The sequence below is a fragment of the Orycteropus afer genome, unplaced genomic scaffold (genome assembly GCF_000298275.1).
Source record: "Orycteropus afer afer isolate SDZICR_OR568_19922 unplaced genomic scaffold, OryAfe1.0 scaffold00255, whole genome shotgun sequence".
NCBI lineage: Eukaryota > Metazoa > Chordata > Mammalia > Tubulidentata > Orycteropodidae > Orycteropus > Orycteropus afer.
This window is the reverse complement of record NW_006921842.1, coordinates 1,218,208-1,244,091: the sequence shown is the minus strand read 5'-3', so window position 1 is coordinate 1,244,091 and position 25,884 is coordinate 1,218,208. Positions and strand designations below refer to the sequence as shown.

General features: G+C 41.2%; 1 protein-coding gene across 1 annotated transcript in view; it reads right to left on the bottom strand.

The window, feature by feature from the left end:
- ALDH5A1 (aldehyde dehydrogenase 5 family member A1) overlaps positions 1–17,135 on the bottom strand; it is a 57,137-nt gene extending 40,002 nt beyond the window's left edge. Inside the window, exons 1-4 of the mRNA XM_007949866.1 lie at positions 16,782–17,135; positions 13,079–13,162; positions 9,279–9,449; positions 6,711–6,827 (exon numbers count right to left, since the gene is read on the bottom strand). Of these exons, the coding sequence (XP_007948057.1) occupies positions 6,711–6,827; positions 9,279–9,449; positions 13,079–13,162; positions 16,782–17,135 (726 nt within the window). The remainder of the gene's footprint in view (positions 1–6,710; positions 6,828–9,278; positions 9,450–13,078; positions 13,163–16,781) is intronic.
- Positions 17,136–25,884: the final 8,749 nt, after the last annotated feature.

Sequence of the window (25,884 nt, the reverse complement as noted above, 5' to 3'; positions counted from 1 at the left end):
TCCATGTTATGTGGTGTTTTGCAGATTCTACATTATTTTTTCAGTGTTGCATAGTATTTCATTGTGTGTATATACCACAGTCTGGTTATCCATTCCTCAGTTGATGGACACCTAGGTTGTTTCCATATTTTGGCTATTGTAAATAGTGCTGCGATGAACATGGGTGTGCATATATCTGTTCTTGTCATAGCTCTCACTTCTTTAGGATACATGCCTAGTAATGGAATGGCTGGGTCAAATGGTATTTCTAATTCCAACTTTTTAAGGAATTGCCATACTGCTTTCCACAGTGGTTGTACCATTTTCATCAGACTTTTTAAGAGCAATACTTTATATCAAGAAAAAATGGAGACCACATTGAAGATAATCTAGGGAAGAAAATGTGAGCCAAAAATTTTACATGGAGCAAAACTGATTCACAAGCATAATGGGCCCAAACTGTTACCGATATTCAAGAATAGGAATAGGAGCCCCTCCTGAGCAATCTACTAGAAAACAAGATGCAGACCACCAAAATCCCTACAGAGACATCAGCATAAGTAAGGGTGGTGAGCAATAAACATATAGTCATATAAACTATATAGTTTTTTGAATTAAGTCTAAATGAGGGTATAAAGGGAGAAAGTATACTATGTAATGGCTATTGCTCTGACAATGTGGATATGGACAGTCTAACTATTTTAAAATATGGGGAAACTGTTGACAGCCCACAGCAGCCTAAGGAGACATGACAACTAAATGTAATATGGTATCCTGGGTGGGTGGGATCCTAGACAAGTAAAAGGACATTAGGTAAAAAATTAAGGAAATCTGAATAAAGCATGGACTTTGGTTAATAATAATGTATTGATATTGGCTCATTCATTATAATAAATGTACTATACTAATGTAAGATGCTAATAATAGGGGAAATAGAGTACTGGGGACATGGCAAATCCCTGCACCATCTTTGCAATTTTTCTGTAAATCTAAAATTGTTCTAACATTAAAAATGGATTAAAAAATATGAGCAGAATGGGGATAGAAAAGACAAAAACAAAAAAAGCTGTTTTCTCAACACCCCATAATGTGGATGAACTTGGAGGACATTATGCTGAGTGAAATAAGACAATCATGGCAGGACAAATATTGCATTAGTTCATAATTGTAAAAACGTCAAGGAAGGAAACTTTGTTAGTTACCAGGGGTGGGAGGGGAGGGAAGGAAACACTGTAAAAATAAAACAAATTAATTAACTATTTTCTGTAGACATATCGTGGTGATATTAGTACTTGTGTTCAGAAACTTGTGTCTAATGTGGGATAAAGCAAATGAGTAATTATGGGATATTCTAATTCAATCCTCCCCTGTGTCCTTGAGAACAAGGACAGAAGGAGATGCAGATATAACATAGAAAGGGCTAAGTACAAAGTAGGAGCTCTGGTAGCGTAGTGCCTGAGGCACTTGACTGCTAATAAGAAGGCTGACGGTTCAAACCCACCTCCTCAAGGAAGGTTGAGCAATCTACTTCCATAGTGATACCACCTCGGAAACCCAAGGAGGGGTTGCTATGAGTCAGGTCTGACTTGACGGCACATAACAACAACAAGTACAAACTGGGTGGTAATAAATTTGAGTCAGGAGTTTCTGTATGAATTTTTGCAGTATTGTGTGTGAGTACATATACACACATATACATATTTCATAGCCCTGTCTACTGGAAAAGTCTAGATATAATGACCAGCCAATGCAGTGAGCATCCTCAGCACTGAGTGTAGTCTTGAAATATTTCCTATTAAAAGAAACCAGGGATTTTTGTAGAAATGGCTAATTTCAGAACTAGAGCAAGAAATATGTAAGATAAGCTATGGATATTTCCCATAGCAGAGTAGCAAGGAAGAACTCAACAACTACTAAACCAAAGAAACTCCACTTTGTTAGCATTGAGTTACCCCCGACTCACGGCAACCCCATGCGCTACAGAGTAGGACTGTTCTATAGGGTTTTCTTGGCTGGAATCTTTATGGAAGCAGATTGCTTAGTCTTTCTTCTGTGGTGCTGCTTAATAGGTTTGAATTGCTAACCTTTAGGTTAGTTGTTGTTGTTTGCCGTGGAGTCGGCCCCGACTCATAGCGACCCCTCCTTGGGTTTCCGAGGCAGTATCACTGTGGAAGTAGGATTGCCCAACCTTCCTTCCGAGGAGTGGCTTGTGGATTTGAACTGCCAGCCTTCTGGTGAGCAGTCAAGTGCCTTAGGCACTATGCTACCAGAGCTCCTTTTAGGTGGTAGCATAGTGGCTAAAGCACTTAACTGCTCACCAGAAGGCTGGCGGTTCAAACCCACCAGCCACTCCTCGGAAGGAAGGTTGGGCAATCCTACTTCCGTAGTGATACTGCCTCGGAAACCCAAGGAGGGGTCGCTATGAGTCGGGGCCGACTCGACGGCACACAACAACAACAACAACAGTGGAGTGCAAAGCATTTCTGGCACCCTGGAACTTCCTAAGATTACTATGGTTATATTAAATGACTCAAGACTCATCTTGATGAGGCTGTGATTGACAAAAATGGGGTGATTTGCACTTCATTAAGCCAAGGATGAAAACTCATCAAATATATGAAAATCTGTGAGTTAATAAAGCCTATTGATAACCTTCAACAGATGATGGGAATAGATTGATTATTTTGAAAAACTGGTAAATGAAAAAGAACCAAGTATTCTGCCTTTCCTATCTGAACTTACCACTGAGTAATCAAATAATAGATGAGGGGAAGCTTTGCTTTATAGACATAGCCTAGCTAATAAATGTAAAAGAAATGAAAAATGGAAATATCACTGTTTTTGCAGTTCCGAATGAATTAACAGATTGAGCAACATTGGGCAACAATAGCTATTAGCATCATAAAAACAGAGAGAACCTGACATTATGAGCCCCCTGACAAAAGAACATAAAAAGGGTGTGAATACAACTCTGATGACCCTCTGGATGCAGCTGCCAATTTTCAAGAAATGAAGTGGACAGAGAAACATTGTGAACTGCACTAGGAAGATGCAATGTACAAAACCCAGAAGACAGGAAACTCTACAGGGCTAATGTCCTGTTTTCTCAAAAGGAAACTGTAAGTAAAAGAAAAGAATGGAGAGAAACCTGCAGACTAAAAGACTTCAAAGAAAGGGTGATGAAAAAATTTGGATAATGGTGATGAATGCACAGCATGGTGGACATAATTAAATGTCACTGAACTGTATGTTTAAAAATGGTTGAAATGGCAAATGTCTTGTTATACAGGCATACTTTGGGGATATTACAGGCTTGGTTCCAGACCACGACAATAAAGCGAATATCTCAATAAAGTGCATCACATGAATAATTTTTAGTTTCCCAATGCATATAAAAGTTATGTTTACACTAAGGGGTTCTGGTGGCGCAGTGCCTATGGCATTTGACTGTTAACCAGAAGGTTGGTAGTTCAAACCCACCAGCCACTCTACAGAAGGGAGATGGGGCAATCTACTTACGTAAAGATTTACCACCTCAGAAACCCAATGGGGGTCCCTATAAGTTGGAATCGAGTCAATGGCAGTGAGGTTTTTTAAATTTTTTTATTTTTGAGTAGTCTATTAGGAGTTCTGGTGGTGTAGTGGGTAAGGCATTTGGCTACTAACCAGAAGGTCAGCAGTTCAAACCCACCAGCTGCTTCGCAGAAGGAAGATGGAGCACAATCTCTTTTTGTAAAGTTTTATAGTCTTGAAAACCCAAGGGGGTTGCTATGAGTCAGAATTGACTTGGTAGCGGTGGGTTATCATGTCAGTTTTTTGGTAGTCTATTAAGTATACAAATAGCACTATGAACAGGTTTGAAATATTGTGAGAATGACCAAAATGTGATACAGAGACACAAAGTGAGCACGTGCTGTTGGAAAAAATGGTACTAAAAGACTTGCTCAATGTAGGGTTGCCACAAACTTTCAATTTGTTAAAAAAAAAAAAAAAAATGCAGTATTTGCAAAGTGCAATCAAACGAAGTACAGTGAAACAAGATATGCTTGTTTATATGGTTTACCACACACACACAAACCAGTTAAAAGATATTCCAAATTAAAAAATGAACAAGATGGACACTTGGGTGGTAAAACTATAAAATGAAGTGATTAGTATAAAAATCAGGACAAGACTACTTTTCAAGGAAGGGAGGCAGTCAGACTTAGAGAGGCCACATGAGTCCCTCTGAAAAGTTCTATTTCTTGACTTGGTGGTGGTTTCAAGGGTATTCAATTTCCAATCATTTACTCAGCTATTAATTTGTTTTATGTGGTTTTTCTGTATTTGTGTTTTATTTTACTATAGAAAAAAAAGGAAAAGGAAAAATACTGATTAGATGCAATTGATCATGATTGTTTTGAAGATGAAGGACCAAGGGAAAACAGGGCTAACTGCCTTGTTAGGTGAAGGAGGATTCTATTTCCTACAGACAAATCTCAAGGTTTCTAGGCCTTCAGCAAGGACCTGTTATTTCCTGTAAGTCTAAGAAGTGGCATTTTTCCTTTGAAATGATTTGTTGTCTCAGGTTTTAAAAAATAAATTTCGTAATCAGGTGGAGACTAACAGTCATAAATCACTGCTGGTTCTAAATACTATAATTTGTAGGAAATACAGCCTTAATTGGGAGCTCTGGTAGTGTAGAGTCTAAGGCACTTGACTGCTAACCAGAAGGCTGGCGGTTCAAACCCACCAGCCACTCCTCGGAAGGAAGATGGGGCGATCTACTTCTGAAGTGATACTGCCTTGGAAACCCAAGGAGGGGTCACTATGAGTCGGGTCTGACTCGACGGCACATAACAACAACACCGTACCCTTAATTAAGGTGTTCTGGTGGCATAGTAGGTAAGGCATTTGGCTGCTAACCAGAAGGTCAGTGATTCAACTCACCAACTGTTTCATGGGAGGAAGATGAGGCAATCTACTTCTGTAAAGATTTATAGCCTTAGAAACCCAATGGGGGTTGCTATGAGTCAGAATCAACTCAATGTCCATCGGTTTGGTTTTTCTTTTGGTATACCTTAATTAAAATTTTTATCTATGCAAAAGGAATCTAATAAAAAGACTAACTCACACATCACAAAAGAAAAGGTAAAGTACAGAAATAGTATAATAGCCCTTCTAAAAAGAGCCTTCCATGTAATTTACATTACTGAGTGACTCAAATGAATGATTTGACTCTGAAACAAGATGTCCTTTGGTGATGTGCTCCTTCAGGACAGATGCTTCTAGTCACTGAGTGTGGAGCTACCTCAGGTCCCCGAGAGCTGAGAACAGCAAGTACAGTGACTCCCCACAGTTGCCGTTCTGATGGCTATGTCTGGTACTCCTTTATCTGACCACAGAACAGAAAGAAAAGCACCAGCCCATGAAATTAAAAGCAAAAGGGGTTCTGACACAGGAGGGGCTGAGGTAAAATAGTGACATCCAACCTGATGAGTGGTTCTAGGTTTTAACTATGAATTCTTCCCTCCCTCCCTCCTTTCCTTCCTTCTTTCCTCTCTCCCTCCATTCTTTTTTCCTTCTACAAATAAATATTCACTGAGCATCTCCTATATCTAGACACTGTTCTATAGGCTCTGGAATGCAGCAGTGAGCAAAACAGGTAAGACCCTGTCTCCACAGAGCTTACACTCTAGTGAGGGCAGATAATTATCAGAATAGATAAAATGTCCAATATGTTAAATGGTGTTAAGTGCTATGGGAAACAATAACAACAACAAACCAGAAAGAGAGGATCAAGGGTGGAAGGGTGTGAGGTTGCAATTCTTAAACAGGGAGGCCAGGAAAGACCTCCCTGAGAAGGTGGCATTTGAGTGAAGGCATGAAGAAGCAAGTCAAGGGATATCTAAGGGGAGAGCTTTCAGACAGAGGGAAGAGCATATGGAAAAGCCAGAAGAGGGAGTGAGCCTGTCCTGGTGTAAGGAGCCGAAGAGGCCAGAGTGGCTGGACTGGATGAGTAGGGGGCCAGTAACTGATGAAGTCAGAGGGGCAGTGAGGGCAGGGGCACATCTTATTGAGCCTTGAAGGCCACTGTAGAGTATTTGAATTTTACTTTGAGTGACATGAAAGTGAAAAGCCATTACATGGTTTTAGCAGAAGAATGGCAAGATCTGGATGGATACTGACTGAATTGGAGAAGGAAATGGTACATAGTGGTTTCCTAGAGGTGACAGATTTCCACATTGTAGTCTTATTACTAGGACTGCTTCTGTAATGAAAATGAGGGGTAGATATAATTTTTAAACTCACTGCCATTGAGTCAATTCTGACTCATTGCAACCCTATAAGGCAGAGTAGAACTGCCCCATTGGATTCCAAGGATATAAATCTTTATGGAAGCAGACTACCTCATCTTTCTCCCATGGAGAAACAGGTGGGTTTGAGGCACTGACCTTTAGGTTAGCAGCCTAATGCTTTAATCACAGTGCCTCTAGAGCTCCTTGATATCATTTTTAGGATAGCCTAAAACTTACACTGCCTGCAGCTGTCAGACAACCCTCTCATCCAATTTTTTCTAAAAAATAGCAATATCTGACTGAAAAATCCCAGTCTATTAAAAAAAAAAAAAAGACCACAAAGTATGAGATATAAATAAAAAAGGAGGCGGCAAAATGGCTTCTTGTTGTCCCAAATAAATATCCATTTTTAGACTTTGTCAGCTTTGCACAAACACAGGGAAAAAGACTCACCTCGGCCAGTGCCAGGGCAGAGAGGGGCGTGTCTTCGGCAGGTTTCACTACTACAGAGCAGCCGGCTGCCAGGGCGGCCCCCACCTTCCGAGTAATCATGGCACTGGGAAAATTCCACTAAGGACATAGGAAATAGGTTAGAGAAAAGGCTGCCCCACTAGTCCAAAGGAAGTTAGTCAATACATTTTACTGCACAACTGACTGGCAAAGCTGTTCTCTGGCTCTTGCACAGGTGAGCTCTTAGAACACATCTGTCACCTGCCAACTTGAGAGGCTCAAGAGGCAAAGACTCATAAAGACAGGAAGTATTTTCAGAATTTAATGCAATACAAAATCATCTATACCAGAGGTTAGAATACCTTTTTTATAAAGAGACAGATAGGAAATATTTAAGGCTTTGGAGGACATATAGTATCTGGCACAACTATTCAAACTGTATGGTTATAGCATGAAAGCAGCCATGAATAATACATACATGAATGAATGTGGCTATGTTCCAACAAAACTTTATTTACAGAAACAGGCAGCAAGCTGGATTTGGCCTGTGAGCCATAGTTTAATGGCTTCTGAGCAACATGCTTGGGAGAATGTAACAGCAAAGGTGATTTTAAAAATAGCAGATGATTTATTATTTTCTTCTCTACACATACTTATACATACACACACACACACACCTACAAGAACAATATTTTAATTTATTATAACAATATATAGCACATATTATGTGACAGGCACTGTTCTGAACACCTGGAAATTGTAATTAATTAAATCCTCATCATAACCCAATGAAATCAGTATTATCGTCTTCATTTGCAGATTTGAGAAAACTAAGACCAGTTAAGTAACTTGCCCAAAAGTCACACAACTAGTAAATAATAGTTCTGAGCCTACCCTAGTCTATCTAGGGAGTAAGAAGGTGGCATCTCTAACTACTCTGAGCAGGGAAAGAAAAGTGGTTTTGAGCCCAGCTGGCAGATACTGTTGTTGTTATGTGCCATTGAGTCGGACCTGACCCATAGCGTCCCCACCTTGGATTTTCGAGGCAGTATCACTATGGAAGTAGATTGCCCCATCTTCCTTCTGAGGAGTGGCTGGTGGGTTTGAGCTGCCAGCCTTCTGGTTAGCAGTCAAGTGCCTTAGGCACTATGCTACCAGAGCTCCCAGCAGATACTGTAGAGAAGTTAATACGAGATCAAGTAGCAGGTAGATCCAAGAACGGCTGGCTGGTCAGTGAAAAAGCTGGGCACACAACAAATATAATGCAACCCTTTCCAGGCAGACACAATATCTTATTTCTTAGCTTGTTCCTCATAAAGAACCTGGCCCAGTGCCTGCTGGGTAGGAACATAAATGCTTAGTTGTTGATGATATCCATACATTAAGCATACACTCTTACAAAATATAGCACAGTAAAAAATGTGTCACAGATGACCCTTAAAAACATTATTCTGTGTGAAATAAGACTGTCACAAAAGGACAAATATTGTATGATCCAACTTAACATAATCTAGAATAGGCAACTGTATAGAGACCAAAATTTACTGGTGGCATTCAGGGGAGGAATAGAGGCGGAAGAGGGAATCATTGCTTAGGAGGCACTGAGTTTCTGTAACGGTGGTGGAAGAATTTGGAAATGAACAATGATGATGTTTGTACTACATGATGAATATAATAATGTCACTGAGTTATATGTGTGAAAAATGCTAGATTGGCAAAGGTTTGTTATATATATTTTTACCACAATAAAACAATGTCATTTTGAAGACTAAGGTGTGCCTGACCCAATCCATGGTATTTTCAATAGCCTTGTACACATGTGAGAGGAAGACTGGAAAAAAATTATGCATTTGAATTGTGGTGTTGGTGAACAATATACCATCGACTGCTAGAAGATTGAGTGAATCTGCCTTAGAAAAAGTACAGTCAGAATGTTCTTTAGAAGTAAGAATGGTCAGACTTTGTCTCTCATACTTTGGTCATGCTATTAGAAGGGACCAGTCCCTGGAGAAGGATATCATGCTGGGTAAAGTAGAGGGTCAGTGAAAAAGGGGAAGATTCTCAATGAGATGGATTGAAACAGTGGCTGCAACGATGGGCTCAGGCACAGCCATTACAGTGAGAATGGTGTAGGACCAGGCAGTGTTTTCTTCTGTTATACACAGAGTCACTGAGTTGGAACCAACTCAACAGCACCTAACAGCAAAAAAAGTAGGCTTTGGAATTTTCAAAAATGTGTCTTATCTGAGTCTTTTAGAAAAATGAGAAACACCAGAAGATTTTCTCAGCGGTGCTAGGAAATGCCAGGAAAAAGCCTTTATGCCAAGTCAAAAAAGCCCTCTGGGATTACCCTACTTTCATAGGCACTGGAAAACACATACTCCCAGTCACTGCCACCACACCTGATGTTAATTATTCCAAAGGACCAGGATATACACCTGTGCACCCAGCAAAAGAATCAGGAAACCAAGAACAAGTGACATAGATAACAGGATGAGTATGTACAAGGAAGAATGAATTGTCTCCTGTGTCCCAAACCTATCTCTACATCTTGCTGATCTTGTCACATACCGGGGTGATGACTGCAGCTACACCCACAGGCTGTTTGAGGACCAGGGCCCTCTTATCTTTTGCTGCAGTATAGATGATATCTCCATATATGCGGCGGGCTTCCTCTGAAAACCACTCTAGGAAAAGGGCGGAATAGAGAACTTCTCCCTGGGCCTCCTTCAGTGGTTTTCCCTAAATTAAACCAGAAAAGGACACATATATTATCTTCTCCAAAAATGGAGTCTCTAGGTGATCAGGCTGCTAACTAAAACTTTACAGGTTTAGATCTACACAGAGGCCCCTTGGAAGAAAGGCCTGGCAATTTACTTCTGAAAAAGCAACCATTGAAAACCCTATGGAGCACAGTTCTACTGTGACATGCGTGGGGTCTCCATGACACTCACAGTGTTCCCGTGAGTCAGAGTTGACTTGATGGCAACTGAATGAAAAGCATGACTTGTGCATCTAAATTCTTCTAGGTGGCAAATACCATAAGAGTTTACCAACCAGATGAGACTATTACAAAATCCATAGGGTTGTTGAGAAATTCCTAACTTTGGTGTGAGTGTTAGAAAGCAAAATGACAGATAATAATGGATATAAGCATGGTTATACCACCCTAAACCACAACAAAGTCATTTGCATTCTCAACATGCTTACAGGAGTTCCGGCAAGATGGCAGACCAGGCAGAAGGATTGCACAGACCCTCTTCAACAAAGAAAAGGGAAACCAATTAACACAGACACAGAAGATAATCGTGGACCCCTGAGCCTTGAAGGGAAGGATACAGAATTGGACTACACCCCAATTAGCAGAAGAATTTGCGTGAAAATACCAAAAAAAGGAGACATACGGAACTGCGGTCTGACAGCGAACGGAGTGACCCTGACAGTACAGGCGGCTCGGAGGTCCCCGACTGGTGCAACCCCAAGGACACTCGGGGCCTGCAAGACTGAAAAGTTTGTGTCTAACTGAGTGAAAGACAACAATCCGCATAAGAGACAACTACACCCACACCTCCTTTGACTTCACTTACTGAGCAAGAGCCACCTCCTCCTTCTCCAGCAATGGGCCAACCATAAAAAACCACCAAGAAGAGCCTGAACCATCCTTGGCTGCTTTTCATAAACAGTTAACAGAGATCTAAATACAACAACATCACGATGCCTCGGAAGCAACAGACCATCACAGTCCACACAAAGAAGCAGGATAAAGTGGTAGAAACAAGGGAGCAGGATACAGACCCAGAATACATCCCTGAGGAAGAAGCAGCATTGGCACTCTCTGATAAGGAATTCAAAAGAATTGTCTTTAGGTATCTTCAGAGGATTGAGAGACAGAACAAAGAAAACACAGAAAAAACCTTACAAGAATTTTGGAAGAAAATACAAGAACAAAATGAAAAATTAGAAAAGATTCTAAATCTACAGATAGAAATCCAAAAGATTAATACTAAATTGTCAGAAATAGATAACACATTGGAAGGGCAAAGGAGAAGAATTGATGTGCTGGAAGACAGAATTAATGAGATGGAAGAAAAATACCTGAATACTTCTTTGCAAAAGGATCAATCAGAAAAAAAATCAAAACAAAATGAAGAAAGCCTAAGGTTCATGTGGGATACCATCAAAAGGAATAACTTATGTGTCATTGGAATTCCAGAACAGGAAGAGAAAAACAAAACCACTGAGAAAATTGTCCAAGATTTGCTGGAGGAGAACTTCCCTGAAATGATGAAAGATGAGAATATATCCATTCAGGAAGTTCAACAAACCCCAAACAGGATAGACCCCAAAAGAAAATCACCAAGACACATCATCATGAAACTGACCAAAACCAAAGACAAAGACAGAATCCCGAAAGCCGCACGGGAAAAACAAAAAGTTACCTACAAAGGACAGCCAGTAAGAATAAGCTCTGATTTCTCAGCAGAAACCATGCAAGCAAGAAGGCAATGGGATGGTATATATAAAACCTTGAAAGATAAAAATTTTCAACCAAGAATTATATACCCGGCAAAATTGTCCCTCAAATATGATGGTGAAATTAGGAGATTTCCAGATAAGCAGAAACTAAGGGAATTTGTTAAAACCAGACCAACCTTACAAGACATTCTAAAGGGAGTCCTTTGATCAGAGAAAATAGCAAATAACAACCGACCATTAATACACAAGATAACATAACCCAGAAACCACAGCTATGGACATATCCAAAGTAAAATGAGCTTACAAGATTGTAAACAGGGAACCAGAGATAGCAATTGGCAAGTGAAGACAACTACAAACAAAAAGAGGGAAAAGACTGTGCAGTCAACAGAAAGTTGAAAGATAGAATGGACTGTTCTAAACTCGGGGATAAAATTATAAATCATAGGGTAACCTCAAAGAAAAATTATAAACCTTCACATCACAATAAAAAAGAGGACAAGCACAAATATTCAGCATATACTAAAACAACAGCAACAACGGGAATGATAACACAAAACACCACATAACGTGGATGAACTTGGAGGACATTATGCTGAGTGAAATAAGTCAGTCACAAAAGGACAAATATTGTATAAGTCCGTTATTGTAAAACTTAAGGAAAGGTTTATCAACATGCTTACAAACTAGGAAACAACTAGACCTGCTCCTGTAATTCTTTCTGCTTTCAGTATCTTCTAAAGGTTGCAACCATGGTCTAATGTACTTTATTATATCATTGGAGGAACTAATGGCACAGTTTAGAATGTACAAAAACAGCATGAAAAAAGAACCAAAAATAGTCACATTGGAAAAAGTTGGGATGGTAAAAAAGCAGGATTCATAGTTTTCTCCCAAAGTCTATTTTCTGCATATTATTAAATAAACTAGAACATAGATTTCTTTTCTTTTTTTTTTTTTTTTTGGCAAGTCTGAGTAACTTTAGCAAGTTTGTGACTGGCATGTTAATTATTTGGTATCTGATCACTGGATAAGAAATCCACACTTTCTTCAACTACAGAACAGCACTGAAGGGAATTGCACTGGGCAAGGGGGACAGTGGGCAACTCCCACCTTCATTGCTAACTGTGTGGTAAGGATCAGCACGAATCCAATTCCCAACGTGTGGAAATGGATCCAGTCGTCACTTTCCTGATGCTCCATTCTTGTCCCCAGTTGCTCACAAGGCACACTTACTCTGAGTCCCAGACACATAGAACTGGGTCAGAGCTCACAAATTAGACGGGCATGTCTTTCAGCCCTAGCTATCCAAAGCTAGGCCAGAGCTCACACATGAAAAGAACACCTTCTTTTACACTGCCAAGTAAGAAGATGCCAGCCTCTGCTGGCTCTCGCCACCCTTGTGGGTTCTTTAATTCTTAATTCGCTGGAGCAACTCAAAGAACCTCACAGAGAGTCTATCAGACTACAGATGATGTATGTAAACCAGAAGGGTACAAAGAAATGCAAAGGCTGGGGTCTGGAAGGGGTCACAGTGCAGAGCTTCTGTGTCCCAAAGACGGACACGCTGCCTTCTGCTGTGCCTGGTCAATAACCCGGAAGCTCCATCTGAGCCTCAGCGTTCAGGGCTCTTAACAGCCTTACCACGTGGCCATGATAGATTACATCATGCCTTGTGAGAATTAGGCATCATCTGGGCCTCAAGGTGGTCCTTCTTAATGGAGTCAGCCTCCATTCATTAGCCTCAGGTGTTGGTATGGCTAGAAAGACTCTACAAAGGCCAAATTCCTTTCAGCAAGGTAATTCCACACCTTGTAGAAAGAGGATTTCTCAAACTTTAGGCTAAAAATCCCTGAACAGTTTCTTAGGGTAGCAAACCAGGCCCCTGCACTTACATTTTCAGCTGTGATTATCTTGGCAAGGTCATCCTTATTTTGTATCATTAAGTCATACCATTTCCTAAGTAATGAACTCCTCTCCTGAAAAAGAAATAAAAAGGTAGAGAAATAATGATATGCCAAGTGTAAGACAGACAATTAAATAATCTTCAGTTTCATAAAATACTTGTTGCATGACCTTATTCCGGGGGTTGGGGTGGGGGCATACATTGGCACTTCTCAGATAAATAATAACAAAATATCAGTTTCAAGGTGGATCTATAGGTATGTGGTTAGTTGCTGTTGAGTGGGCTCCAACTCATGGCTCCACCCATGTCAGAGTAGAATTTTGCTCCACAGGATTTTTAGTAGCTGATTTTTTGAAAGTAGGTTCCTAGGCTTTTCTTCTAAGGCACCTCTGGATGGACTCAAACCATCAGCCTTTTGACTAGCAGCCCAATGCCTTAACTGTTTACAGCACCCAGGGACTCCTACATGTACAACAACACATGCAACGCACTGCTGTTGAGTCGCATCCGACTCATAGCGACCCCCCTTGAGTTTCTGAGGCTGTATCACTACGGAAGTAGATCGCCCAACCTTCCTTTGCATATTATTACTTTTGGTAAGTATGAAGAACTTTAATGTCACCACAAATATAAAGTTCTCTGTATTAATGACTAACCAAAAAAAAAAAAACAAACTCATTGCTGTCAAGTCAGATCCAACTCATAGCGACCCCTCCTTGGGTTTCCGATATGGTATCATTACAGAAGTAGATTGCCCAATCTTCCTTCCAAGGAGTGGCTGGTGGGTTTGAATTGCCAGCCTTCTGGTTAGCAATCAAAATCTCTTAGGCACTATGCCACCAGAGCTACCTACTGCAAAATGCAAGCCTGGCTTGTCCCTCTGATATTCTAACCCATTCAGCAGGTCCAGAGATTTTGACTCTTAGTCTCTTTGTGAGCAGAAAGGCTGAGTATGTGCAGACACCATTAACAGTCTTTCTCTGGGTTATTTCCTTTCCCTGTTTTGGACAGGCTAATAAAATGTGTTTTCTTGCCTCTCAAGGGCATAGTTGAAATTAAACCTTCTAAATCTCAAACCCCCAGATAAGAGGTATCTGTATCTCTAAAACAATATAACTTCGGTAATTACATTGTGTAGGAGCTCTGGTAGCGTTGTGCCTAAGGCACATGACTGCTAAGCAGAAGGCTGGTGGTTCAAACCCACCAGCCACTCCTTGGAAGGAAGGTTGGGCAATCTACTTCCATAGTGATACTGCCTTGAAAACCCAAGGAGGGGTTGCTATGGGTCGGGTCTGACTCAATAGCACATAACAACAACAAATTACATTGTGTTTAGCTTTGCTCTGTGCTGTACCAGTTGAGAATCTGATGACTACAGACCAGTATGCTCCAGGTTATTCTGGGTAAAAGATGGAAGTCTAAAACCTAGGAAGTCTCATTGAGAGAAAGAAATCACGTTTCTGAGTAAACGGCCTACTAGGAATAAAGTATCTGTATTAGTTTCCTAGGGCTGCCATAGCAAAGTACCACAAACTGGGTTACTTTAAAGAACAGAAACTTACTATCTCATTGTTCTGGAAACTAGAAGTCCACATTCAGGGTGTGAAGGCTCTTGGGAAGGATCCTTGCCTGTCCTAGCTTCTGGTGATCCCAGGCATTCCTTAACTTATAGCAGCTTAACTCCAATAGCTGCCTCTGTAATCACATGGCCATCCTGCCTCTATGTCTCTGTGTAACTCTTCTTCTCGTTTCATAAAAACACTTCTGGTGTTAGATTTTTTTTTTTAAATTGCCATCACTTCATTCCTTTTTATGACTGAATAATATTCCCTTGTATGTCTGTATCACAATTTGTTTTTCCTTTCGTCCAATGATTTATATTTGAGTGGTTTCACTTTTTGCCTATTGTGAATAGTGCTACAAAGAACATTTGTGTACAAGTATCTGTTTGAGTCCCTGTCTTCAATTCTTTGGGGTACATACCTAAGAGTAGAATTGTTGGCTTATTTGGGAATTCTGTGTCACTTGTTGAGTGACAGCCAAACTGTTTTCCACAGTGGCTGTGCCATTTTGCATGACCAGCAATGGAAGAGAGAGCCGATTTCTCTACATAGTACTAACACCTGTTGTTTTCCTTTTTTGTTTGTTTTATTATAGTCATCCTCAGTGGGTGTAAAGTGGTATCTCATTGTGGTTTTGATTTGCTATCTTAGTTAAGTAGTTCTGCTGTAACAGAAATAACCACAAGTGGATGGCTTTAACAAACCAAAATTTATTTTCTCACATTTTAAGAGGTTGAAAAGTCTGAATTCAGGGCGCCGGCTCTAGGGGAAGGCTTTTTTTTCTCTCTGTCAGCTCTGAAGGTAGGGCCTTACCTATTTTGAGCTTCTGCTCCTGCACAATTGTCATGAGGCTTAGCATCTCTCTTCCCTGTCTCTATTCTGCTCTGTTGTTTAATAGATTTTATACTTCAAGAGATTCACTCAAGATACTCCCTACACTAATCGTGGCTCATTAACATAAAAAGATAACCCATTCCCAAATGGGATTATAACCACAGGCATAGATATTAGGATTTATAACACATATTTTTGGGAGCACATAGTTCAATCCATATTTGCATTTCCCTAAAGACTAATGATGTTGAGCTTCTCTTCATATGTGTATATCCTCTTTGGAGAACTGACTATTCAAGTCCTTTGCTAAAAGGCATGTTATGTTGGCCTTTCCTTCTGGCCCACAAGCCCCTTTACCCTGCTCTACCTTTGAGTGGATTCAACTCATAGCGACCCATCCTTGGTTTTCCGAGGTGGTATCACTACAGAAGTCGATTGCCCCATCTTCTTTCCCAGGAGTGGCTCGTGGGTTTGAACCGCCAGCCTTCTGGTTAGCAGTCAAGTGCCTTAGGCACTATGCTTCCAGAGTTCCTAACTATTTGGTTGTTGTTGTTGTTGTTATGTGCCTTCAAGTCAAACCCGACTCATAGCGAGCCCTCCTTGGGTTTCCAAGGCAGTATCACTACGGAAGTAGGATTGCCCAAACTTCCTTCCGAGGAGTGGCTGCTGGGTTTGAACCGCCAGCCTTCTGGTTAACTATTTGGTTAGCAGCCCAGTAATTAACCACTGCACCACCAGGGCTCCTTTCTCTTGTTATTCATTCATGCTAACAACCAGGAGTATCATCTTGTACTGCTCCCTTCCCCTTCACAGGCAATCACTAATCCTGATTGTTTCTACAGTTCTTTCCATTTCTAATTTCACTGCTTTAGCCCACTGGCGATACCGGCGGTGTCCCCTAGACCAACGCAGCAGCTTCCGGCAAGGTCTGGGAGGTATTGCAGGGGCCATCTCACCTTCCCAGACCGCCTCCTCCCATAAACACACGGTCAGGCTCATCTATTTGTTCACTGTAACACTCAGCTCACTTGTAATTACGTGCTTGTGCTCTGTCTCCCCAATTGGACAGTAAACTTCATGAGACATAGGGGCAAGGGCCGTGTCCTTAGCGCCTGGCACAAAGCCGATACTCTAAATGTATTTGTTGAACGTCTCATTTCTTGTTTCCATGACTTTCCGCATAGTGTACCCTGTGGAATCGGGAAGGAGGAGAAGCGACGCGATAGATTTTACTTTGGGGCAAAGCCCCCTCTGCTCCCCAGCCAGCCCTGCCCCCTGCACCCCCTAAGCTCTCACCTTGGCCGAGACCCCCCTCCAGCTGCAGAAAGCCTCATAGGCGGAGCGCACGGCTGCGCGGGCCTCGGGCGCCCCGCAGTCGGCCACTTGGCCCAGCTCAGCACCGCTGGCCGGGTCGTGCACTGGGAAGGTGGCGGCGGCCGGGAGCCAGCGGCCGCCCACGAAGCCGTCGGTGCGCAGCAGCGCTGGGGGTAGGCCCGCCAGGCCCCTTGCGTAGCCGCAGAGCCGGGTCGGGCCCGGCGTGAGCCGCGCTGAGGGCCACCGGCAGACAGCGCGGGAGCAAAGACCGCGGCCAGGAGGTATCGGCGTAAGGCGCTGGGCCCTGCAGCCGCGCAGCCGAAAGCTGGTCGCCATGGCCCGAGCCCCGGCGGCGGTGGCGGCAGACAGCAGGCAAGCGAGAGAGCGTGCACGCCAGCGCAGGGGCCGCGGGGCCGCGGAGTGGCGGGAGGAGAAATGAGGCGACAGAGCCGGGAGGGGGCGGTGGGGGACACCGGCTGAAGGTTGCTAAGACGCAGAGCAGCGCCCTCTCCCGCGTCCTTCGCGCTGCGCAGCGGCTCGGGACTCTCGACTTTGCCCTGAGCTTAATGGTACGACCTTTTCCCAGGAAGATTTGGGACTCCCGCTGGGGAAGGGTTGCTGGGGAAATGCACCTGCGGGTCCGTCGTCATTTATTCCCTTTGCGGGTGCTCACTTGTCTGTAACTATTAGTACCTTAGCCCACAACCTCAGGGAAAAAAGGTTATTTACCTGTGGGAAAACTGGCCCTTAAATCCGATATCTCCTTAGCTAAAGGAATCTGGTCCATAGATGCGTTGGTACTTGCTGCGACTTCCAAGGGCATGATCACCTTTCTCCATTGTTGCAGCTGAAAGATTTGGAGGGAATGTGCTACCATCGGCGATGTGCTACCAGAAACTTTTTGGGTGTGTGTCTGGGTATTCTTTCGGATAACTGGGAGCAGGGGTGCTCCTGATACGTAACATCGGGTTTTAGAGACAAACGGACTTTAATCTAGTATGTTGCCGACAGCACATTACTTAACCTCAGTCCTCCCATTTGTAAAATACAACAATGCCTGCCCATAGGTTTGCTGTGAGAAAACGAGGCATGCATAATAGAGTTCCTACATTAAATTCAGTGCAGTGTCCAAAGTCATACTACTTGTCCTGGGTCAATACATTGGTAAGATTAAAAGTTAGACTGCCAACTAATAAATGGAGCCATTTGTTAAAATTGAGTCAATCAAAGTATGTGATAAAAACAAAAGCCAAACTCACTGCCGTTGAGTCATTTCCAACTCATAGTGACCCCTCCCTGGGTTTCCAAGGGTATCTCTACAGAAGTAGATTGCCCAATTTTCCTTCTGAGGAGTGGCTGGTGGGTTTGAACTGCCAGACTTCTGGTTAGCAGTCAAATGCCTTAGACTCTATGCCACCAGAGGTCCCAAAGTATATGATGGGCATAGCAATGACACTTCATTCAATGTGTATGCTGAGCAGATAATCTGAGAAGTCAGAGTACATGAAGAAGAACCTGGCATCAGGATTGAAGGAAGACTCATTAATAACCTGTGATATGCAGATGACGCAACCTTACTTGCTGAAAATGAAGAGGACTTGAAGCACTTAGTGATGAAGAGCGAAAATAAAAAATAAAATAAAATAAAGCCTTCAGTGTGGATTACATCTAAATATAAAGAAAACAAAAATACTCACAACTGGACCAATAAATGATCATGATAAACTTTGATATTTTCAAGAAATATTGAAGTTGTCAAGTATTTCATTTTAGTTGGATCCACAATCAAGCATCAGTGAAGAAATCAAATAAAGTATTGTATTGGGTAAATCTGCTGTGAAAGACCTCTTTAAAGTGTTGAACAGCAAAGATGTTACTTTAAGGACTAAGGTGTGGTAAGGGGAGGACCCAAGAATTGCATCATATGCATGTGAAAGCTGGACCGTGAATAAGAAGGACTGCAGAAGAATTGATGTATTTGAATCGTGGTGCTGGCAAAGAATACTGAATATACTGCAAACTGCCAGAAGAATGAACAAAGTTGTCTTGGAAGAAGTACAGCCAAAATACTCCTTAGAACTGAGGATGGCAAGACTTTGTCTCTCTTACTTTGGTCATATTGTCAGGAAGGATCATTCTCTGGAGAAAAATATCATGGAGGAAAACCCTCATCAAAATGGACTGACACAATGACCACAACAGTGGGCTCAAACATAGCAACAATTGTGAGGATGGTGCAGGACTGGGCATGATTCTGTTCTGTTGTACATTGGGCCACTATGAGTTGTTTAAACCGACTCTGACACCAAGCAACAGCAATATCACCTTTAAACATTGGTGCCTAAGGCATTTGACTGCTAACCAGAAGGTTGGTGGTTCAAACCTACCAGCCACTCTGGAAGAAAGACTGGGCAATCTACTTCCATAAAGATTTACCTCCTCAGAAACCCAAAGGGGGTCACTGCGTGTTGGAATTGACTCGATGGCAGTGAGTTTAGTTTTTCGTTTTCTTAGTCAAGAATTATAGCTGGCTTAAAACTCCAGAAATAACCAGGAAACTTAAAACTTAATGAATATGAAAATTAAAATAGTAGGCCTATTCTCAGTATTATGGAGCCCAGTGGTTAAAATGCTTGGCTGTTAACTGAAAGGTGTACAGTTTGAACCCACCAGCTGCTCTATGGGAGAAATATGTGGCAGTTTGCTTCTGTAAATATTACAGCCTTGTGGATGCTGTAGGGCAGTTCTACTGTGTCCTATAGGATCACTATGAGTTGGAATCAACTCCATGGCAATGGATTTGGTTTGGTAGTTTCAATATGAAGTCCCTGGGTGGTGCAAATGGTTAACTTACTTGGCTACAGACCAAAAAGTTGGAGGTTCAGGTCCACCCAGAGGCACCTCATTAAAGCCCTGATGATCTACATCTGAAAAATCAGTTATTGAAAAGCCATGGAACACAGCTCTGCTCCACACATGGGGTTGCTGTGAGTCATAATCCCCTCAAGGACAATAGTTTTTTTGGTCTCAGCATATTTCCCCATCTCAATTCCTGTGGAATTGAGAGCCTCTTACTATCTTTTTTTTTTTTTTTTTTTTTTTAATTGATCCTATGTGGTCTTCACTTTTGTCTAGGGCATTGGATTCTAAAATTATAAAGTGCCAAGGGAGTAATTTCAATTTTGATTTTGTTTTGGTGAGTCAGAACCATTCAGTCTTGAGTCATTCTGAGCTGGCAGAAGTGATAGCAGCGGAGTTTAATCTTGTGTGTATGGATTCACTGTTTCGTTCTATATTTTGTTGAAGGATTGAGGAGAGAGAGAAAGTGTGTGTATGTCCTGAAAGCGAGTCTGGCAGTTATCACACACCAGACTGTGGAGCTGGTACATTATATCTGCAGCCTGCAGAGAGAGCACTACTGAGAGGTCATTTCTACCAGTTTGGGAAAATCTTTGAGTTCAATTGAGGAAACTGAGGCCCAGAAAGGTGAAGTCAACAGTAGCACTCATGACCCAGAAATTATTCTAGTTGCTTATCTTTTTAAGGTTCCATCTCAAATGATGGATCTCTCTTCCACTTCCTGGCTGCCTTATCCAGTAAGCGTAGTAGGTGCACTGCCTAGGGCCCACCATACTTTTAGCAGTACACAAAAATGTTTAATTTCTTTTTTTTTTAAATTTTTATTGTGATTTGGGCGAAAGTTTACAGAGCAAATTCATTTTTCATACAGCACTTTATACACATTTTGTTTCATGACATTGACTGCAATTCTCCACAATGTAACAGTTCTCTTCCCACTTCCTCCCTGTGTCTTCCCATATCCTTCCTTCCTATGTATTCCTGCCCCCCAGGCTATCTTCCTTTGCAAACACTGCCCTTCTGTTCTCCCACAATAGCTCTATGGAATGTATCTAATTGATGTATATACTCACCCTATATGCCTGTCTATTGTTTGGCTGGAAGCTGTGGGAGTGAGTTTAATCCAGACCTGAAGGATAACTAGGGGCCATAGTTTCAGGGATCTCACTAGGCTCTATCAGACCAGTAAATCTGATCTTTTTTTTTTAAATGATTTTGAGTTTTGTTCTGCATTGTTCTCCCACTCTATCCAGGATATCTTGCACTGATTCCTTTCCAAATGGTTGATAGTGGTAGCTGGGCACCATCTAGTTCTTCTGGTCTCATGGTCATATAGACTGAGGATCACGTGGTCTGTTAGTCCCTTGCAGTGATTGTTCCATGTGTCTTGGTTTTCTTCATTCTTCCTTGCTCTGGGTGAGAAGCAACCCATTGTTGCATCTACATGGCCACTGGCAAGCTTTTAAGATCCCAGTCACTACTCATCAAAATAGAATGTAGAACAATGTTTTTGTATAGTATTATGCCAATTGAGTTTGATGTCCCCTGCAGCCATGGTCCTGAGCCCACAGGTCCAACTACTCACTCCCTCAGGGTTGTTGGCTATGGCCAAGAAGTTATTATAACCGTGCCCCTTGTTAGCTCTACTATGTGTTTGGACATTCTTACAGCACATACAAATGCGTATGTAAAAATATCATCTGCCAATCTTATATATGGTCATAGGTATATTCCCTTTTGCCTAGACATACCTGATCACTCAGCCTGTCTACCCATCTATTTACCTGTAGATTAATGTTTGTTATCACTGACAACATCGTATTGTATATGTAAAAGGGTTTATCTTTGTTGTCTGTACCTCTTTTGTATCTTTCTGTGTCTTCTTCTTCTTCAGTGCCACCACATTGGTCACTTACTTTTGGTACATTGCCCTTCCCTTCACCTAAATCCATACTTGTTTCTACCTATCTAGTGTTTCCTCCCCTCCTCTCCCATCCCTGGTACCCAGCAAAAAAAGTTTCCTTCCATATATAAACCTTTTCTTGATTTTTTACAATAGTGAACTAATACAATATTTGTCCATCTGTGATTGACTTATTTCACTCAGCATAATGTCCTCCACATTATGTAGTGTTTCACAGATTCTACATTATTCTTTAGTGTTGCGTAGTATTCCATTGTGAGTATGTACCACAGTTGGGTTATCCTTTTTCTGTTGATGGGCACTTAGTTTGTTTCCATCTCCTTGCTATTGTGAGTGCTGTATGAACGTGGGTGTGTATATATCTGTTTGTGTCATGGCTATCACTTCTTTAGGATACATACCTAGTAACAAGATGGCTGGGTCAAATGGTATTTCTAATTCCAATTTTTTAAGGAATCACCATACTAATTTCCACAGTGGTTGTATAATTTTACAGTCCCAGCAGCTGTGTATGAGAGTCCTAATCTCTCCATATCCTTGCCAGTATTTGCTATTTTCTGTCTTGTTGAACTTTGCTAGTATTTCTGGGTGAGATGATATCCGGTCATTGTTTTGATTTGCATGTCTTTAATGACTAATGATCGTGAACATTTCTTCATGTGTTTTTTGGCTGCCTGAATATCTTCTTTGGTGAAGTACCTATTCATATCTTCCGCCAATTTTTTAATTGGATTGTTCATCTTTTTGATGTTGAAGTGTTGGAGTTTTCTACAAATTTTAGAAATAAGTCACTTGTCAGGTATGTCATTGCTATATATTTTTTTCCCAATCTGTAGATTCTCTTTTGGATAAGTCTTTGGAAGCACATAAAAATTTAATTTTCACAATTATCTACTTTATATTCTGCTGTTTGTGCATTTTGGGTTATGCTTGTTATGCAATAAATTAAGGCCCCTAAGTTTGCCCCTATTTTTTCCTTGATGAACTTTATAGTTTTAGGTTTCACATTTAAGTCTTTGATCCATCTGGAGTTAGTTTTTGTGTATGGTGTGAGGTATGGCTCTTGTATCATTTTTCAGTTTTGCCAGCACTATTTGTTAAAGAAACTATTGCTTCCCCATTTAATGGATTTCGGCCCTTTGTCAAAGATCAGCTCACCGTAGGTCGATGGATCTATTTCTGGGTTTCTAATTCTATTCCATTGATCTATGTATGTGTCTGTCATTGTAGCAATGACTGTTTTGACTACTGTGGCTATATAGTAGGTTTTGTGATCTGGGAGCATGAGACCTCCTACTTTGTTCTTCTTCTTCAAAAGTACTTTGTTTATCCAAGGTCTTTTTCCTTTCCATATAAAATTAGATTGTTTTTTTCCATAGCCTTAAAGAATGTTGATGGCATCTGGATTGGGACTGCATTGAATGTATAGATTGCTTTGGGTAGTATTGACTACCCAAAATTTCTTCTAAATGCACAAGAAAAAGTAAACTTTTAGGCCAAATATTAATATGTTCATTTTTATAGCAATGCATATATAAAATATTATTTTTAATTGTTTTTAAAATGGAGGTAGTGGTCCACAAAGGCAAAAGTGCTTGTTGTTATTGTTGTTAGGTGCAGTGAGTTGGCTCTGACTCACAGCAACCCTATGTACAACAGAATGCAACACTGCCTTGTCCTGTACCATCCTCACAATCCTTGCTATGCTTGAGCCCATCTTTGAAGCCACTGTATCAATCCATCTTGTTGAAGATCTTCCCCTTTTGTGCAGATGCTCCACCAAGCACGATATCCTTCTTCAGGGCCTGGTCCTTTCTTTCAACATGACCAAAGTACTTATGTATGATGTCTGGCCATTCTCACTTCTAAGGAGCATTCTAGCTGCACTTCTTCTAAGACAGATTTGTTCATTCTTCTTGTAGTCCGTGGTTATTTTCAGTATTGCTCCACACCATTTTGTGGCCTCTACAAGGCCCCATTCAAAGTGGGAATAATTCCCCCCTGACTCCTGTCTTACTTTTAGGCTGACCTGATGTCCCTCATAGCTCATAAAGCTTACAAGGACAAGAAATTCAGGCAAGAGGGACCATTTCCCTCGTTTCTCCTTAGCCTGCCCTTATCCTGGTCACCTCCACCTGCCAATTCTCTCTTTTCTCCATCCTCTCCCCAATTTGCTATAATGATAACCATAATGACAGCAGAATATTAGACTCATAAAGAAGTATCCTGAAATTGTATGCTTTAACTCAAGTGTCCAGGCATGAACATTGCATCTCATTTATATGCACAAGGAGACCCACTGTCACTTAAAGAGCCCCACCCAATTTTGCTTTATACTCATATCTAAGTGGTTAGGAAATATCTGTTGCTGAATACCTGAATGTAAAGGAAATTTTCAAGTAACATAGTTACTTAATAGAGATCTATGGTGAATCTTTGGAAAAAGGGAAAAATGTTTTTGAATGATAATGTCAATATGAAACTTACTATATATCAGGTTCCAGTCTAAACATTTTATGTTTGATCCCCACAAGAACCTTATAAAGTGGGTATTATTATTATTATCCCTATTTTTTTAGAGGGTGCTCGGGTGGCATAGTTCCTAAGGCATTCGACTACTAACCAGAAGGCTGGCAGTTCAAACCCACCAACCACTTCTCAGAAGGAAGACTGGGTAATCTACTTCTGTAAAGATACTGCCTCGGAAATCCAAGGAGGGGTTGCTATGAGTCGAAATATTAACCTAGCATGCTAACCTAGAAGGTTGAACAATGAATAAGGAAGACCAAAAAAGAGTTTGGTTTTTGGTTTATTTTTGTAGATAAGGAAACTGAGGCATAGAGATTTTTAGTAACTTGCCCAAGGTCCTACAGATAGAAGGTAACAGAACAAGGATCAAAATAAAAGCCTTCTAGCTCCAGAGCCCATATCCCTCCGCCACTTCTTCTTTAACGAAACTGCTTGTTAACTTCTCAACTTTTGTCTGTAATTCCAGAATTCTATATGATAGAATCATGCTGTCTCATTTATAACAAATCCACCTGTGTTAGGAAAGAAGTTATGGACTGAGAAGACAAATAATTCTATACGTCTATGATTTGTCCAATAGTTTTCATTGTAATCTGCATGCTATTGTGAGCTATGCTTTAAGTTTTATTTAAAACCCTTATCTTTGATGCTTTCATGGTTACAAAAGTAATACATATTTCATTAAAATTTAATCAATATAGTCATATTTTAAAAATAATTACCAACAACAACAACAAGTCTATAAAACACCCTATTAGCCATATAATCATGTCTGATTATGATCTCTGGTATACCAGTAGTCAGAAGCAACTCTTGGCTTCAGGGTTAGGATAGGGCTTCAGGATTCCTTATCTTGAGGCCTTGTAGGTGGCTGAGTTAAGGTTACAGAGGAAATTCTTGGCAGACAACTGAGGGACTCAAACCATCCCATCTTCTCTTATTCATTCACTTCACTTGGCTAACCTGAGAATGAATGTCATTTCTTCCTACCCCACCAGCCACTCCTCAGAAGGAAGGTTGGGCAATCTACTTCCATAGATATACTGCCTTGGAAACCCAAGGAGGGGTTGCTATGAGTTGGAGATGACTCGACGGCACTTAACAACAACAACAGGTAGCACAATTGTTTGTGCTCAAATACTAACCTAGAAAGCTGAACAATGAATAAGGAAGACCAAAGAAGAATTGATGCCTTTGAAACATGGTGTTGGCAAAGAATATGGAATATGGTATAGACTGCTGGGAGAATGAATAAATCTGTCTTGGAAGAAGTACAGCCAGAATGCTCCTTAGAAAGAAGCAAGGGTGGTGAGACTGATCTCACATACTTTGATCATGTTATCTGTAGGGACCAGTCCTGGAGAAGAACATCATACTTGGTAAAGTAGAGGGTCAGTGAAAAAGAGGAAGACCCACAAAGAAATGAATTGATATAGTGGCTCCAACAATGGTCTCAAACATGGCAATGATTGTAAGGATGAGGTAGGAATGGTAGAAATAGTGTTTCATTCTATTGTACATGGGGTTGCTGTGTTGGAACTGACTCAATGGTACCTAACAACAACAACACTAACTTATAGGTTGGTGGTTCAAACCCATCTAGCAATACCATGTAAAAAAGGCCTGGCAATCAGCTTCCATAAATATTACAGCTAGAAAAACCCTGTGGAGTAAGTTGCTAGGTCTGAGGGCTTGAGACCATGATCTCAGGGGCATCCAGCTCAATGGGCACAACATAGTACCTAAAAATATTGTTCCATATCATACTTTGGT